Genomic DNA, 17059 nt, shown 5'->3' with positions numbered 1-17059 from the left:
AACCTGTATTAATAAATATAACTGGTCTCCTCGGATCCAAAACCTGCAACCAATGAAGCAAGGCTCAAAATTTTTTCTTCAGCAAAACTTGCCACTTTAAAAATGCTTTTGATATGTGGAAGGTCAAGAGCAACAAATCAATTCCAGTTGAACAAGATATTTAGCATGAACTATTCAAATTTAACTTTAGATCTTGCATATCTAAGACATTGTGATAACTCCGTTGAAGGAAACAATAAGTTAATAGAAAAATTACTCAGGAGAACATTGAAAACTCTTTGAATAACACAGTCAAACACTCGTGGCCATAGAATCTCACCCAATGTATTTCTCTTGAAAAATAGTAATAAACTATCATAAAATGTTGAACAATCAGAATGATCTCAGCTCATTTTAATGATGAAAAAGTTTTCAAGTTCACATTGGGTTGTAACCAATGAATGAGGTTGTCCAAGTCCCAAAAAATTCAACTTAAAGGCCTATCATTCTTGCTAAAGCTTAATATACATTGTTGGCCCACAAACTAATAGAGTAAGCTTTTAGGTGGTAATCTAACATGGTGTCGAAGTTGGTTATCAGGAGGTCCTGGGTTCTAGTATTGTTGCCCGCATTTATTTTATGGTGTTTAAAAAATTCTTAAATTCCCTGTAATTATCTCTCCACGTGCTGTCGGGCTGCACATGTATGGGTGTTAAAACTTGATATATATTGTTAGCTCACAACCTAATAGCTTAAGCTTTTAGGTAAAGTAGTACTCGAACAATTCTAACACAATGATGGGTCTTTCCCACTATTTATAATATATGTCAAGTACATTCCAATGACCACAACACCCTTACTAACACTCACTTATTAACATAACACTAACACACTAATAATGTTAAATGGCTAAAATAACCATTAAACTCCCTCTAAAGATAGAGCATAGATATCATACGCTCTTAGATTGACAAATGAATTAACATGAGCACCCCCTGAAAGCTTTAGTAAACAAGTAAATAGGCTGCATATTGGACTTGCATAAGTGGTTGTAATGAGATTCTACACAAGTTTCTCCCAAACAAAGTGGCAATCAAGTTCAACGTGTTTTGTTTGCTTATGGAAGACTAGGTTGGAGGCAATATGAATAGCAAAAACTTGATTATCACATATCAGCTCCATACAACTAAGAATGTGGAAAACCCAATTCTTCCAGCATGTTTTTCAACCGTGTGAGCAATGACTGGCATATATTAGAATAAATTATTAGTGCTGAACTTTAAACTTTGGCCTAATTTTATTTATTTTTGTCGATTTTAGGTCTCACTGCGGTCATTTAATATTATCGTAGATTTGAAGAAAAGAAAGAAGATTTTTATTTTTTTCTGGAAATTAAATCCGGAATTTAAACATGAAGATAGGCCATGCACGTGGGAAAACCGTGAGATTCACATGAGCTGGGCTTGGTATTAGAGGCATTCGAACATATCCATGCATGAAGAAGGGCCTCGGGTAGCTGGGCTTTTAATTAAAATAAGAAATGAGTGGGCTTCAACATGTGAGCTGGAAATTGAATGGCAAAACTGTGGAAAGCTGGGCTTCAAAAATAAGAGCACCCACGTGAACAATGCCATGCAATGTAGGTGCTGGGTCTCTCTCTTCCTGAGAAGCCAAACTGCACATGGGAAAAGTGAGAGATGGCTGGGCTTCTCGTGAGGCGATGGACTTGCGAGGAGGCTAAGGGCCTCAAAATGAGAAGCAAGTGAGGTGCTGGGCTTGGAAAAAGGGCATGCGCTGGGCTTGATTTGACCCAGCCATGCACTAATAAAAAGGGCTGCTGCTTAGGGTTTTAAAATGGAGGTGGCAGGGCTTCTTTTTGGAGGCTTTTGGAGGCCGGTGCTGAAGAGGGACACGCACAGCAGTTCTTGGTGGGTTTTTTTTGCAGCAAGGGGCAGCAAGCTTTGGCTGGGAGAAACCAGTCCGGAAGTAGCAGTGGTCATCTTCTCCAGCGAGCTCTGAGGGTCCAAGGAGGGTCTTCTTTTCTGGAGACAAGCGCCGCAGGGAGGCAGGGGCTGCACACGATGGCTGGGCTGTGTGTGATTTCTTCTTCCATTCCCAAGAGAAAAGAAAATATGGTCGTTTAATTTTCAACATGAACTAATTTTCTTTATTCTAAAAAAACGATGTAATCTAGTTTTAAACTATGTTTGCTTTTCTATGCTAATTTGAAGTAATTTTCTTCTATGTTTGTCTGATTTATTTTGAGCTTATTGCTTTCGATTAACTGACCATTAATTAGATGATTTCAATCCTATGATTTGCTATCAAAAGAGGGAATTATAGGATAGATCTTGGATATTTCTGCGTAAGTAAATATAGAGATCAAGAGACTTGTATGAATCTATGTAGTATTAAAATCGTGGGTCTTATTGCGTTCTTACTTTATTAATTTGCATACTCTTGTGCTGAATGATGAACAAGAATCATTTTCAATTGACTATCGAAAAAGGATTTTGGATGAATTTGAGATTTGCTAAGAAATAGAGAAAATTAATTCCTATTAGTTAGATGAGTAAAGCATAGTGTGAGACTAGGTGAAATCGATTTCCTAAAAGTTTTCTTTCTCATTAATTTGATACTTGGCAAATAGTTTTATTTCCCTTTGAATAGTTTCTTTAAAGTGATTTTATTTCAATTTGCACTTACAAATATCTTAGTTTCTTTCTAAATAAAGTCAAGATTAGTATAATATCGATATTTGTCAAAAGTAAGTTACCAATCCCTGAGGACAATACTCTTCTCATCATTTTACTATAAAACTACGATACTGTGCACTTACAGTCTTGCACCGATCAGTGAGCCATGACCCTATACTTGAATTCAACATTTAATTTGACCTCTACAATTTGTTTCTTACTCTTCCACGAAATCAAATTACCACTAACAAAGATATAGTACCTGATTGTGGATCTTCTGTCTAAAGGTGATCCAGCCTAATTTGCATTGATATATCTCTGAATAGAGCTATATAAATGTGACCCTAATCTTGATATAAAAGATATCTCCTAGGTGCACCTTTGACATATCTCAAGATGCAAATTACTACATCCTAATGCTTGTCCTCAAAGAATGCAGAAATTAACTCACAACACTTGCTAAAGATATATGTGGTTAAGTGACTATCAGATAATTCAACTTTCCAACAAGTCTACAGTGTTGTTCTCAATAAGGCAACAAATCACCCATATCTGACACTAACTTGCTATTAGGATCCATGGATGTATTAACATGTTTGGATCCCAACAGTCCAATCTCATCCAAAAGATCAAGAAGATACTTCCTCTGTGACAAAACAACTCTCTTACAAGATCTGGATACTTCTATACCAAAGAAGTACTTCAATGTTCCCAAATCCTTGGTTTCAAACGTAGTCTACCAAAAACATTTTCAACCCTGATTACCCTGATCATCATCACATAATTACCATTCCACAAACACAATAAGAAGAATCCTATCCAATGAAGTATGATGATAAGACAGAGTAATTCACAACACAAACAAAGGCCAAACTTAAGTACTACAACATTGAATTGACCAAACCATGCTTTGGGAGACTATTTGTACTATTTGAAACCATATAATGCCTTTTTGAGCAAACACACCACACGTAGCTCCCCTAAGCAACAAATCTAGATGGTTGCTCCATATAGACATCATCAAGATCACCATGGAGGAAGGCATTCTTCACATTTAACTAATAAATAGGCCAAAGACAAGCGGTGGCCAAGGAAATGAATATAAGTGCTAAGGTAAATGGGAGAATGTGTCTAAAAAATCCAAACCATACACCTGAGTATATTCCTTAGCAACAAGTCGTGCCTTTAGACAAGCCACAGAAGCATCAGGATTGATGTTTACAATATATACCTAGTGATGACCAATCACAGATTCATCAAGAGGAATAGACACCATTACCCAAGTCTCATTGTCTTGTAATGCACTCATTTCTTCAACCATTGCGTTCCTTCACCTAGAGTGGGGAGGTATCCAGTGATGGGATCTCACAGAGTTACAAATTGAAGGGTTTTGTGACTCTGTGGTTGTTTTAGTGAAGAATAAAAGGATTTTGATGGTTCTGAGAAGGGCAGTGATGGCCAAGGAACTTTTTAGCCACGACTAAGTTTTCTGGCAATCCCTAGATTGGTTTCTCTTATATTGGCTAATTTGCATAGGATGATTAGGTTTAGGGTTTGGTTTGGTGATGATGGTAGGGTTTAGGTTGGATCTCACTCTAAGACCACATTGAGATTTTAGGTAAAACGTACCTAACACAATAATAAGTCTCTCCCATTATTTATAATATTGCTAAATGACTAAAATAACCATTAACAAGAATGAATATTATATGATCATCCATTAGAAATAATTAGTTACATTACCAATTGACATAAAATGCTTACCACTAATTGGTATTGCATTTAGGCTCGCAAAGTAAATTTTACAATTCCTTACTCAAAACCTAGTAACTAGGGAACACCGAGACTTTTGCAAGCCTAAAGTGTTATTGCCCAACACATATCATTCTGACACCAATCCTCCTCGACACGTATGCAACACATTTCAAAAATTAACTACATTATTTTTATTTTAGGACACATCTAAGACACTTCCTGACACTTTTTGGCACGGAGGGAACACCTCTAGCACACTTCTTGCACTGAATTGTTGGGTCTTATTGCCCCATTAAATTCTAAGTTCAAAGGAAGAGATTACAGGTTCTTTGACATTGGAATGGTTCAATTTAGATTGCTAACCTTGTAGAGCATGTTGGAACTCCCAACCCCTAGAATTCTCCCCTTACCACTCTCTAAAGCCATTGCCAGTTGCCATGCCCATTGCCCACCATCAACTATGCCCTTTAGTTGATTTTTTTTTTTTGTTGGACCAATGTTCTATGATATGAATACAATTGATGATTGTATAAGTGTAGTTTGTAAAATTTATAATTGATATTTTTACATGAATGGTCCTTATATTTCATTCTAAATCAAAATCACCACAATATGTGACATAAAGGGAAAACAAGTCTATATAATACATATTTATATATATATATATATATAATAATTAATTAACATATCCCTGCAATGTTGAATCTTTATTTTTTTGAAATTGTTGTATCACAATGTCAATATCATGCCGAATCCATACCTCGTGTTGGTATCGGTGCTTTCTAGCCTAGTAGGATTGTAGTGAAACAAGCACACGTACACGCACACAATCATTCACACACATAAGTTGACCTACCATTGGCAAGAATTTGAATGGGCTCCTAGTCTTGTAGGTGATTAGTAAGACCATCATCAAGGCACACCCAAGGCTTTTAACAAATTTGGGAGGCCATGATACTGAAAGGAACATTTATTGTCCAAACAAAGAATTGCATTAAAGGAAGAAAAAAGTACAATAAAGAAAAAGAAAAAAGAAAAAGATGGGGAGAAAAAGAAATCCTCCCATTACAAAAGGAAAGCAGCTGAATAGAAAGAAAGTAAATACAAGACAAATCTTAGCGTACTACCAATCAATCCCACCGCATGTCTTACAAAGAAGCATGATGAAAGAAACCATTTGCTGAACGCCAAAGGGTTGCAAGGAAGACCACTTTGCTCCAAAGGATACTACTGGAAGTCTTGAAGTGGCAACACCTTCAAAGACTACCATTTATTTCCCATCAAATGCACAAATAACAATTAGAACAGTGCAACTCCCCAAAACTTTCCTCCCTTTCCTCTTTCCTCTTACCAAAACCTCCAAACATAATAATACACAACCACTCCAAATTAGTCAAGCACACCCAATCATCACCAAATATCCCAAACAAATTATTCCAAACAGCCAAGGGACAATGTAAAAACAAGTAAGAGCAAAATTCCCCCATTTCTAAAACAAAGGACACAAACATTGGAAGAGAAGGTCTTGCCAGTCTTCACTTCTTAAGTAAATCATCAATATTGATTTTTCAAACGATACTAGTCCAAGAAAAGGCATTGAACTCTAAAGGAACCTTAGCTTTCTAGATTATGGAATAAAGGGCAAAGGCACTAATATTAGCGCCATTGAGTAAATGAGAAAAGTATGATTTGCACGAGAAATCCTTCTAAGAATCTAGCACTACATGTTCATCACTACCCAAATGAACATGAAAAGTATCAAGCACAATAGCCAAAGAAGCAAGCTCATTAGTTTCCCTCATTGAGATACCTCCCACAATGAGAATCCCAAGAATGCCCGTCCTCTTGCAAAATGATGAAGGCAAAAAAAAGGAGACTCGTGAAGATTAAATAATCGAAAAAATGAGGGAAACCATTGGCCAAAGGCACAGTCCTAGTTTCAATTATCCCCCCTAAAACAGATCATATCCCTATTACCCACTTTATAAAGAAATTAGGAAAGAAAAACCTATCGGTTTGAGACACAAATTCCCAAGTACCCAAGCAATATTAACTCCCACAATAGCATCCCACACATTTTGTAGATGTCCAAATTTACTATGAATTACAGTGTGCCAAAGAGAGTTAGGTTCTAAAGGAAACACCACAATCACTTACCCACCAATGCTTTTACATACCAAATTACCAAGACTCGCCAAAAACTCCCTCCCTGTAAGATCTACTCACAATGTCCCACCCTACTTAATGATCTCTCTCCCACTCGCCAGCACCCAACCACAAAAAATACCTCATCACACAAGCATTGGTAAGAGTAATACGACCCCCTGAAATGAAAAATGCTCCTCTCCACCCATCTAGCCTCCTAGCAATCCTCTCAAAGACCAGTTTCCAAAAAGAATCAGATGTAGGATTGCCCCCTAACAGAACTTATAAGTAGGTAATAGGCCAACTCAGAACACCACAACTTGCTAAGTTAGCAAAAGAGCTCAGATCAATAACTATTCTCACAGTACCACTCTTAGAGAAGTTAATTTTTAACCCTGACACCTTAAAAACCCTACAGAATGGTTAGCACATTAGAGAAGCTGCTCCTCTCCTCTTAAAGAAAGGCAGGTTTCTCATTGTTTCAAAATACACAAGAAAAGAGAAGAGATCTACTTCTGATTTGGAAGACATGAACGTAATTTAAATTTCAAATATCTGCGGCAAAAGTTGTTGGATCTCATGTAAGCCAAAATGTCAGCAGCAATGAATTCGAGCTGGTAATAAACACTCTTCTTATCAGCCTATTGATAAACAGAACTAGAATTAGTTTGTTAAGAAGCCGTATATGGCTGGGCCTGTTTTGAAGGAGAAGAGCTCTATACAAGTTATTAAAAAGAAAGGTCCAATGTGAGGTGGGCTCATCATCAGCAGATTCTGAGGGGTTGCCCTTTCTCGACAGAACTAATGGAAGCAGGGATATAGAAGTGCATTCCTCAAGCACAGTGGGGATCTCAGGGCAGCTGTTGGGCATTTCACTTAATAGAGACAAAAGACGCCTCACCTTACAAACAAACTAACAGCGGCTAAGTACAAGAATATTTCACTAACTTCCAAGTTAGGAAAGGATGGATAATCAAATTCAGGATGCGTAGAGAATGGCAAGAGTGCTATTGGAGAAGTTGATGAATATTTAAGTCCTAAAACCAATAATTTGATAAACCCTGAAGAAGAATATGTGTGGACCAAAAAAAGACGAATCCTTTGCCAGAAAGTCGCAAAGAATATATCAGTGTATGATCCTAGTGGGAATCTCTGATTCCCACTGGCTTTATCCCCTTTTTCATCCTTTGAAAATTAGCCAACCCACACTCTCCGCAATGCAACACTACTCCACTCGGCCTCTGTTTACTTGTCTTTGAAGTTGGACAAGTCTCTCACAATCAAAAGAACCCGCCACCACCCTGAAGCCTTTAACCTTCTAGGAAACGAATGGGTTGATGTCTTCCTTTTTCTCTAAATCTTTCCAAGCACAGAAAGTGATCCCATTTGTTCAGGACTAGTTTCAACTGCAAAAATCCTCCTACCACCCTCAAGAGCAAACTCCCTGTTCCCTTACAGTCCATATAGTCCAGATCAAAACAAGACCAATAATTGCAGGAACATAAAAATTCTTCCAAGTTCAGAACCACAAAAGACACTCTTTCTGGAAAATTCTGAGACTTGAATGGCCCCACTGTGCAGTGTATCTAAGTTAAAAATTTTGCAGTCAGCTCCAAAAAGAATGGTGATAGCCCGTCTGAATGTTTATGATTGATAGAAATTGTATCATATGGCCAGAGGAGTGAACTTCAGAGAAGTTAAAAGACAGAAGAGGATCAAAGAGTCCCATATTTTGAGTATGAGTGAAAGGAGTGTTAAGGATGAGTTCTTGATGTGGATTTAATAAGAGATTGAGAAAGTAGAGTCAGTCGTGTGGTTTCACCTTGCCGGGAAAGGACATGATAAGTGCTGTTTTATAGAAGAATAAGGAGCTAAATGTCACTTTATGGGCACCTTTGGCAATCCCACAATTGCGGCAGCTTTCCTGAAAATAAAGGGATGCTTTTATAAGTAATATCCAGTGACTAGTGCGATTGAATCCCATAACAATCACAATAATGACAGCATTGGAAATCTTTCGAAAGCATTTTTTACAGTTGGATTGGCACAGCTCCAGCATGACATTGCATAAAAACAGACTGTAACAGTAGGATGGAGTTGTATCAATCCAAGTTGCCTCCCTCCTATTGTTCTTGTCTTGACTGGAAAAATAAGGATGTGATAATAGTGGATAATTCTGAAATTTTTGATAAAAAAATATTAATTTCTTTCCAAGACCAGTCAAAATTAGCAGGATAATTCCAAGTGCAACTACAACTGAAGTGCTCTGTTTGAAAGCTTAAATGCAGGGGCATTTACAATGGGCTTTTTAATCAGACTTATTGGTTCATTATTAAGGAAGATCTTACAAGTTCTTTTAGATAATTTTGATAATGTGATTATCAGAAGGTGTTAAATCGACCTCTATTGCCTTAGTGCCTAAAAAGGATAAATCCATTCATATGAGGGATTTTGGGCCTATTAGCCTGGTGATTAGTGTGTATAAGATTCTTGCTGAGGAGTTTAGAGGTTAAATGAGGTTTTGGATGTTCACGGTTTCTACCTACCATAGTGCCTTTTGTAGGGGATGTCAAATTTCAGTTGCAGCTTTCGTACAGCTAATGCAGTGGTGGAAGATGTGGAGAGGAGACATTGTATCTTTAAAATGGATTTTGAGAAAGCTTATGATAGCGTGACTTGGAGTTTCATGGACTGGGTGTTAGGAAAGAGTTTCGTCCTAAATGGAAGAAATGGACTTGGGGTTGCTTGGCCTCTGTTTTTCAGTTATAACTACTGGTCTAAATGGTGGTTTGGTGCTCTAAGTGAGTCTGCAAGGGTGATTTGTCATGTCCTTTTTTGTTTACTTTAGCTGTAGATTTTCTTAGTGGAATGATTACTGTGGTGAGGAGAGGGGTATGGTGAGAGGTCTTATAGTGGGCTTGGATGAGGTGATTGTTTCTCATTTGCAGATTGCTGATGATACTATTTGCTTCTTTTTTGATAGATCAGGTTCTTTTGTTAATCTTCAGGTTTCTTTGCAAGTATTTGAGAAAGTTAAAGGGTTAATATTTCTGTGTGGTTTAGTGTGCATTAATATAGAGCAAGGATTCGTGTGTAAGTTTTTGGAGATGGCAGAAAGTGTTGTTCAAATTTCTTATTTAGCTGATTCTTTAGGCAGCAGACCTAGCTCTGACACCTATTGGAATCTTGTGCTGAATATGGTAGGCAAGGAGATTGGATGCTTGGAGGGGTGTTTTTTTTTTTCATTGGGAGGGCATATTACTTTGAGTGAGACTTCTTTATCTTCCATTCCTCTTTATTTTGTCACTTTGATGGATCCTAGTTTCCAAGAACGTGGTGTTTGTGGGTAAATGGTTATGTCATTCCTCTTGGAGCCACTGGCATAAGGTACTTCAAAGCAAATTTAGTCTCCTACAGAATGGATGGGATGCCAAAGTCGGTATTGATGCGAACTCATCGGAGCTCTCAGAAGTTCATTTCTCAGATTCTGCAATTTTTCCCTCCTGAGGTTGAATTTCATGAGTAATTCGCTTGTGGGAGGATTTGTGATTGGAACATATCCTTTCAGTATTGCATTTCCTTGTCTTCTAAGTCTTCAGAATAGCCACAAAGCTTGTTTCTTGGACTTTCTTTCTAGGAGGAATTGAGTGAGAGGGAAGTTGGGGAGTTGTGCCAACTACTGGAAGTGATCTATTCTTTTTCTCTGTTTTCCCATGCCAATTTTAGAGTTTGGGTTTTGGATGGGTTGGGGAAATTTCATGCAATTTTTTTTCATTCAATTAATTCATGATGCTTATGGTCCTCATTTTCCTCTGTATCCCCCAATTGGGAAAGCTAAGACTCCGTCTACAATTAGGGCTTTGTTTGGTCAGCTATACTGTTATTCTTGATAAGATTAATTCTAATGATTGGCTCCAGGTTACAATATTTTTGGAAGCTTCGTCCAAATGTTTGCTTTCTCTCGTTTATTTCTGGGGCATTTGATGCAGGATTTTTGGTTTGTTTGGGGAGGTATTGGGTGCTTTCAGCATCTTTGGAAAGATTTTCTTGATCTAAGTGTTTCAGTTCTCTTAAGCAAAAATATTTTGGAAATGTGCATCTTTCTCTGCTTTAGGGAGCATTTTTTTGGAGCATAATTCTAGAATTCTTAAGGAAAGGGTGATGGAATCAGGGTTGGTGTGGTATAGGATCCTTTTTTGGCTTCTTTATGGTGCTGTGCTCTTGTTTTGCTTCTGAGGGTACAGTCTATTGATGTGCAACGAAACATGAGAGCCTTGTTGTTTTAGTTTGTTTTTTATTTTATTTTTCTCTAGGACTGTTTGTCCTCTAATGTGTTGTAATTTCCTTATATTCTAATATATTTTCTTCTTTTATGTAAAAATAAAAATTCCAAAGGTTTCACTTTGTTTTTAGGTGAAGATAGTACGTCTTGCAACCCACCCTCTATGCCAAGGAAAAAAATAAGAAACAAAATAAATGAAATTAAGACTAACCCCTCAAACTGGAAGCAACGAACATTGGGCAGAGACAACAACACAAATATTTGAAAAAAATGTACGCATATTGGCATATTAGACAAGAGAAGACTAGCATATAATATAAGCTAATTCAAGATCTAGGACGGGAATTGAACCAAAACGATTAAACTCCAACGCCCTAACGCAAAAATGTAAAAAAAAAACTATGCAAAGCATGTGAATAGAGCACTCTTTAATTGAATGAATTGCTTCAGTGTGCAGAGAGGGAGGGCGGGGTTGGGGTAGTCTGGTCAAGAGCTAAAACTCCCAAACAACAGCACACCCTGCTCCTTTTCTCATAAACTGTAGTCTTTATCAAAGTTTATAATACCAAACTGGTTAATGTCACCAAGTCAAATTGCTCATCCATTTGTCTTGCACCAACCAGGCCCAAGTGCTTTGTGATGGAGATTTAGAAAACCGCCACATTAGTGTAGAATATTCTGTGCGCATAAAATTCATGTCATTGAAACACATAACAGGATGATATATACAGCAGAGTGTAACATAACTACTACTGTTAGAAAGAATGTCATAATCTGAGTCGCAACCCATGAATACCAAATGGATGTCTATCTCCAAGCTAGATAAGCCTCAGGGCCCTCAGCAACATAAAAATATAAAATAGTATGGGCAACAGACATGCATATATTATATTTGTCACTTTCAGCAAGGCAACTTAATAGAACATAAAAATATAAATAAAATAAAATAAAATAAAAAAATTGCTCACCTTCTTTAGCCATAATGAATTAGAACTTGAACCGGAAAATTTGAGTTTAGCATTTTCTATTTCAGGAGAACCACAACGCAATCTGTTACCATATATCAATGCATTGGATAGTTCCATAATGCCTTGACACATACGGTACTGCATACAAGTTCATACTTAGTAAATTGATCTTAAACAAAAACCAACTAAGAGCTCAACCACAAAATTCAATTCAGAAATGCAGAATAACCTGGCTTTGCAATGCTGAAATTGCATTGGGATGTGCTTCAGACAGCCTACAAAAAAGACTAATCCCCATTCCGCTCTCTCGAGCCTCAGTACTCTATAGATCAGATATTACCAAACAGAAACAAACCAATGGTAAGCCATAAACTATGGGCCAGGAACCTTAGACTAGAGATGTGAGATATATACTTGGACAAGCGGTGGAAGTTGATAATGATCACCGACAAGGACAAAGATTGAGGCAAGCATTAGTGGTCCCAGGGATACCTAATAGGAGGATTGCATCACTTGTAAATCTATTATGAAACTTAAAAGACAGCATTAAAAAAAAAAAAAAAACAGGGGGGGGGGGGGGGGGGTGGTTGTTGGAGAGGAGAAGAAGAAAGCATGCAAGATACTAGAATAACAAGAGAAATGCTTCCATGCAAATAAGATAGTAATATTAATGGATTGTTTATTCAGTGTCTAAAAAAAAAAATGATTTAAGGACATGGGTTCAAATGAAACATTGAAACTACAACAACAACAAATAATAATAAACCAAGCCTCAAGTCCCACCATAGAACTTCTCTAAGTACCCTACAATATTTGAGATACTCGTAGTAAGTTTATCCATCACTAATGCAAAGAAGATGAACATATATTGTGTTGGAAATTCCCAAAACTCTCCACTATAGGCCTAGTGCTAGTCATTGCTTATACCTACTATATATTCCTTTTTTTTTATCTAAAACCCACCATAGAACTTCTCTAAGTACCCTACCATATTTTTTTTTCTAGGTTAATAAAAGCCATATGCAAGTCCCTCTTCTTTTTCTTAAACTTTAACCTTCTTAAAAAGTATATGGCTCATAAAGATCTAAAAAGTTTTACTTTGGCTGTGCAGCTGTGCCTCCTTCACCTGAGCTCCGTACTAGCTGTGCGTGAAAAGATTTAGGACACTGGGAGCATCACAGAAAGAGTTAGTTCAAATGAAACTATAATTTTATTTTTTTAATAACCCGGGAATTTTAGCCACCATCGCGCTACTTTGAACACTGGTACGGCACCAAACCCAGGGGGGTGAAAGCTGCCCGCCCATTGACACATCCTTGGTAATTCACCAAGGTAAACTCTCAAGGGGGAATCAAACCCGTGACCTTAGGGTCACCAATGTCACAGCTGCTACACTACATAAAGGAAAATAAAGGCCTCAATCCTGTTACAGCCCACTAATGCAATGAGATTAAAATTCACAGGTCAAGCAGTCCTCACACCACCACCTCTCACTGTCTATTGTCATATAACATGCATATCTTAATCACTTTGGCAGATTTTCTCTGTTATTTTGTGCTTTGAAATCCTTCTACTCCCCTACAACTTAGATCTACTAATTTTCTGCTCCAAAAAAAACTATTTTTTAAACAAGAAATTTAAGCCAAACAGAACCAAATATTCTTTGGTGTAAAATAATTATTTAAAATGTAGCACCTCACTTAACTCAAGTTAGGCCCTATGTGATATCTAATGCCGAAGCCAAATTGCCAATACGGAAACTTAGTCTAATGACCTCACATTCACTCATATGCGACTTGCACATTAGGCACATGAGACAAACCAAGGGGGGCAAAAACAACCTTGGAGGGGCATCAAATGACACGCAGAAGGGTCATGGATGAACCATGGATTTGGCCATTAAGTCTCCTATGGGGCACTCCAGCAGTTAGAACTAAGGGGTTTCATGTTACAAGATTCAAGTTTGAACCCTAGGGTGGAAGAGGTAAGGAATGGGAGACAGGCTACCTCCCATTGTGTAGCCAAAGCCGAATGGACCTCCATTGGGCCAAAAATGTAGTTGGCCACTAAAATGTCATAAATGAAACATGGTTACTAATGTGGCCCAGTGGCATTTCTGTACATGTATGTATCTGAATGCATTCTTGTGAATAAGTGAAGTACGACTCATTAGACATCTAGAGGCTTCCTCCTACCACAGTGAGGATGGCACAAAAAGCTCTTTATGTGCGGAGCACTTATTGAGCTTCCCACCCTAGTGCTACACTGAGCAACAAGTGAGCACCCTAAGGAAAATTTGGGGTGGTCTCTTCGCATCTATGAGGATTGATTAGATTTTACATAAGGAATTGGGAGCTCGGTGAATGGTATGATGTCATAGTGTGTTACACAAAGCAATTTAGTGAAAGGATGAGATAAGCACTTGCTTTCTCTTGGTTAGCACCATATAGTGCCATCATCAATTGATTGAGTTATCAAGGGACTGCTAGATCTTCATATTACTTTATGCAAGTATTATAGTTGTGCCACTCTACAAAAGCTTTACACATGAAAATTTAGCAACATGTATAGTTACTCGAATATTGTGCCATGGATTAAAAAAAAACCTTCAATGCTTGTGGGAAGCAGCATGTTTCTTCAATGACAATTCTAGTTGGGACTAAAGTTTCTTCATGGAAGCATTTCATTTATAGGACTTTCCCAGGTGAGTTGATTGACCATCTAAGCTTAGGCCATTTAATGGATCCTTGAGTGTGCTCATATATTCAGATAAGTATGGTGGGGCAGGACTTGGAGGAGTCTTGTAGCTTTAACGGAAATCTTCCATTGTGATACCAAGGCAAAGGTGATCCTAAGGGCCATGGGGCTTTGTTAGCCCATAATGCTTGGCCCTTTAATGGGGCTTTGCATTTTTTGTAACATTCATAAAAGTCTCCCACAATAATAACCATTTACAATAATTACATGCCTGGAGGATGGCCTGAAACATTGACCCTTTGAAGGAACCTTGTGTTTTTTATAACATTCATAGAAGTTTTTTTTTTTTTTTTTTTAAGCCAAATAAATTATTGATACAATGAAAAATTATGTACCGGAAGGGTAGTCTGTCCAGCTTCATCCATTATGCAGATGTCAAAACTTTTGTTGGCAAGCAAGGGGTTAGTTATTCCCAAACAAGTAACTGCAACAACTTTAACTTGATCCAGTCTTTGCTTAATGTCCTCAACACTTTGTATGTTCATTGCTGCAAATAAAATTTTAAGTATTGCATTTTAAAGAACATGTTCATTGCTGCAATTAAAAATTTTAAGTATTGCAATTTAAAGAACAACTAATTGAAGATACAATGCTGCTAAATACATATAATCCAACCTGAAAAGCAATTGCCCCTAACTTCCTCATGCACAGCATCATGTCTTCCAACACGGGCAAAATCAATGCCCTGCACAAATCAATTAGGTGCACAAAAAGTTGACATTATACAGTAACAAGGCAATAGCAAAATAAAGAACTGGCATAAGCAGAAAGCAAGAATTATATACTACAAAATCAAGTGCAGGCGGGAGGAAATTGATTAACATGGGAATCTGCAAAACCAACAAAATCCTGACAGATGCCAAGGGATGTTAGGCCATCAGATTCATATCATTTTTTATGTTCTGATTTTTTTAGTAAGCACTAAGCAGGAACATGATGCTGTACCATGCATAGAGAGAGAATTTCATATGCAGTGGTTTAGGTAACACTTGAATAGTGACTCTTTCTTCACATGCAGACTTCAGTGCAATGGACTGATCATTCTCTCAAAATTCAAAATGGTTTTCCTTTTTGTGGGAATGGACATCCAACCCTTTGGTCCAAGCATACCTGAGTAAGTCATGTATAACCTTCATAGGAAGGAAACCATGCCAAAGATAACTGATACTTCTGTCTCAATAGGTACAAGACACCTCCACATGCCTGATACTTCTGTGTTATTTCACCCAGTGAAAAGTGAATGAGATGGAGATAGTCCTGTTGACGATTTTAATTGTTTAAGAACGTCGAAGAGCAAATTTAAGGGATTGGAACAATCAAATCACAATTCTACAAACTTACCTGCACACCACAGATATGCTCCGAAGCTTCACAATTTGTCCAGTAAAAACAAATGCAAAAACATAATATGTGGTGATTGCTTTTTGGAGAATATCTCCAATCACTAATGTCCATGATTAATTAGAAAGGAAACCCTATCTCTCTCTTTTTTCGGTCACTTCGTTTGGGCTGTTCTTTTTCTGGAACAGACAGGTTGACAAGGGCAAACTAGCAATGTGTATGCTGAAATAGTTCAAATTAGTCAGTTGGATATGGGATAGTCGAACTGGTTTTTGGATATTTTGGGGCTACATGGGCCTGAATATTGGATGACTTTGTGAAACAAGGCTGCACTTACTATTGAGTTTTAGCATTCAAGGGTTAAAAGTGAGACTAAATTTTAAATGGGTGTCTGGAAATAAGAATAAAACTTAGGGAAAGGGTGGGTAACTGTTCACATGGGGCTAAGAAAAAAGCAGTCAGTTGGTATCAATGAAAATACAGGACTGGATGTTGACGCACAGCAATTTGAGATCAGAGTTGAGATTTTCTGGTCATTATCAATGAGGATTTACAGTAGTTGTACTGATGAAAGATGGCAATGATGAGGATTTGTGGACCAGAGTTGAGCCTTGATACCTAATAGGCACAGGATCTGCAAAGAGGGAAAAAGAGAGGGGAGAAATGTGGACATTTCCTACATAAATGTTTCAACCTTAAATTCCAATTCCAAAACCAAGTCCCCCAACAATTATGTAACAGTGGCACTTAAAGGCCTAGTAACTTAGCAACCAAGAAAATAAAAATAGGGAAACCTAACTGTTGAATAATTGGGTAAAATGGAAGACCTAAACTCAACGACGGGTCTCTCTCTCCATTTATAATATATGTCAAGTACAATAGGAACGACCATAATACCCTTACTAACTTACACTTGTTATAAATCAAACTCTTAACAATTAATAATATTGCTAAATGACTAAATAATCATTAACACTCCCCTTCAAGTTGGAGCATATATATCATATGCTCCTAGCTTGCTACAAATGAATTTCACACAAGCACCTCCCAATGATTTAGTGAACAAATCAGCAAGCTGAAACTCGGACTTCACATGATTGGTTGTGATGAGCTTTTGTACAAGTTTTGCTCAAATA

General features: G+C 37.5%; 1 protein-coding gene across 3 annotated transcripts in view; it reads right to left on the bottom strand.

Moving 5' to 3' along the window:
- The window catches only part of LOC131166430 (DNA replication ATP-dependent helicase/nuclease JHS1), a 59631-nt gene that overhangs the window by 6158 nt on the left and 36414 nt on the right, over positions 1–17059 (bottom strand). For all 3 annotated transcript variants that reach the window (XM_058124971.1, XM_058124970.1, XM_058124969.1), the window contains exons 25-30: positions 15198–15267; positions 14918–15069; positions 12240–12317; positions 12055–12147; positions 11826–11963; positions 4–43 (exon numbers count right to left, since the gene is read on the bottom strand). In XM_058124971.1, coding sequence (XP_057980954.1) covers positions 4–43; positions 11826–11963; positions 12055–12147; positions 12240–12317; positions 14918–15069; positions 15198–15267 — 571 coding nt within the window. The remainder of the gene's footprint in view (positions 1–3; positions 44–11825; positions 11964–12054; positions 12148–12239; positions 12318–14917; positions 15070–15197; positions 15268–17059) is intronic.

Source organism: Malania oleifera, chromosome 10 (assembly GCF_029873635.1).
Source record: "Malania oleifera isolate guangnan ecotype guangnan chromosome 10, ASM2987363v1, whole genome shotgun sequence".
In the NCBI taxonomy this organism is placed as follows: domain Eukaryota; kingdom Viridiplantae; phylum Streptophyta; class Magnoliopsida; order Santalales; family Ximeniaceae; genus Malania; species Malania oleifera.
Note: the sequence above shows the minus strand (reverse complement) of the source record. Positions and strands in the feature narration are given on the sequence as shown.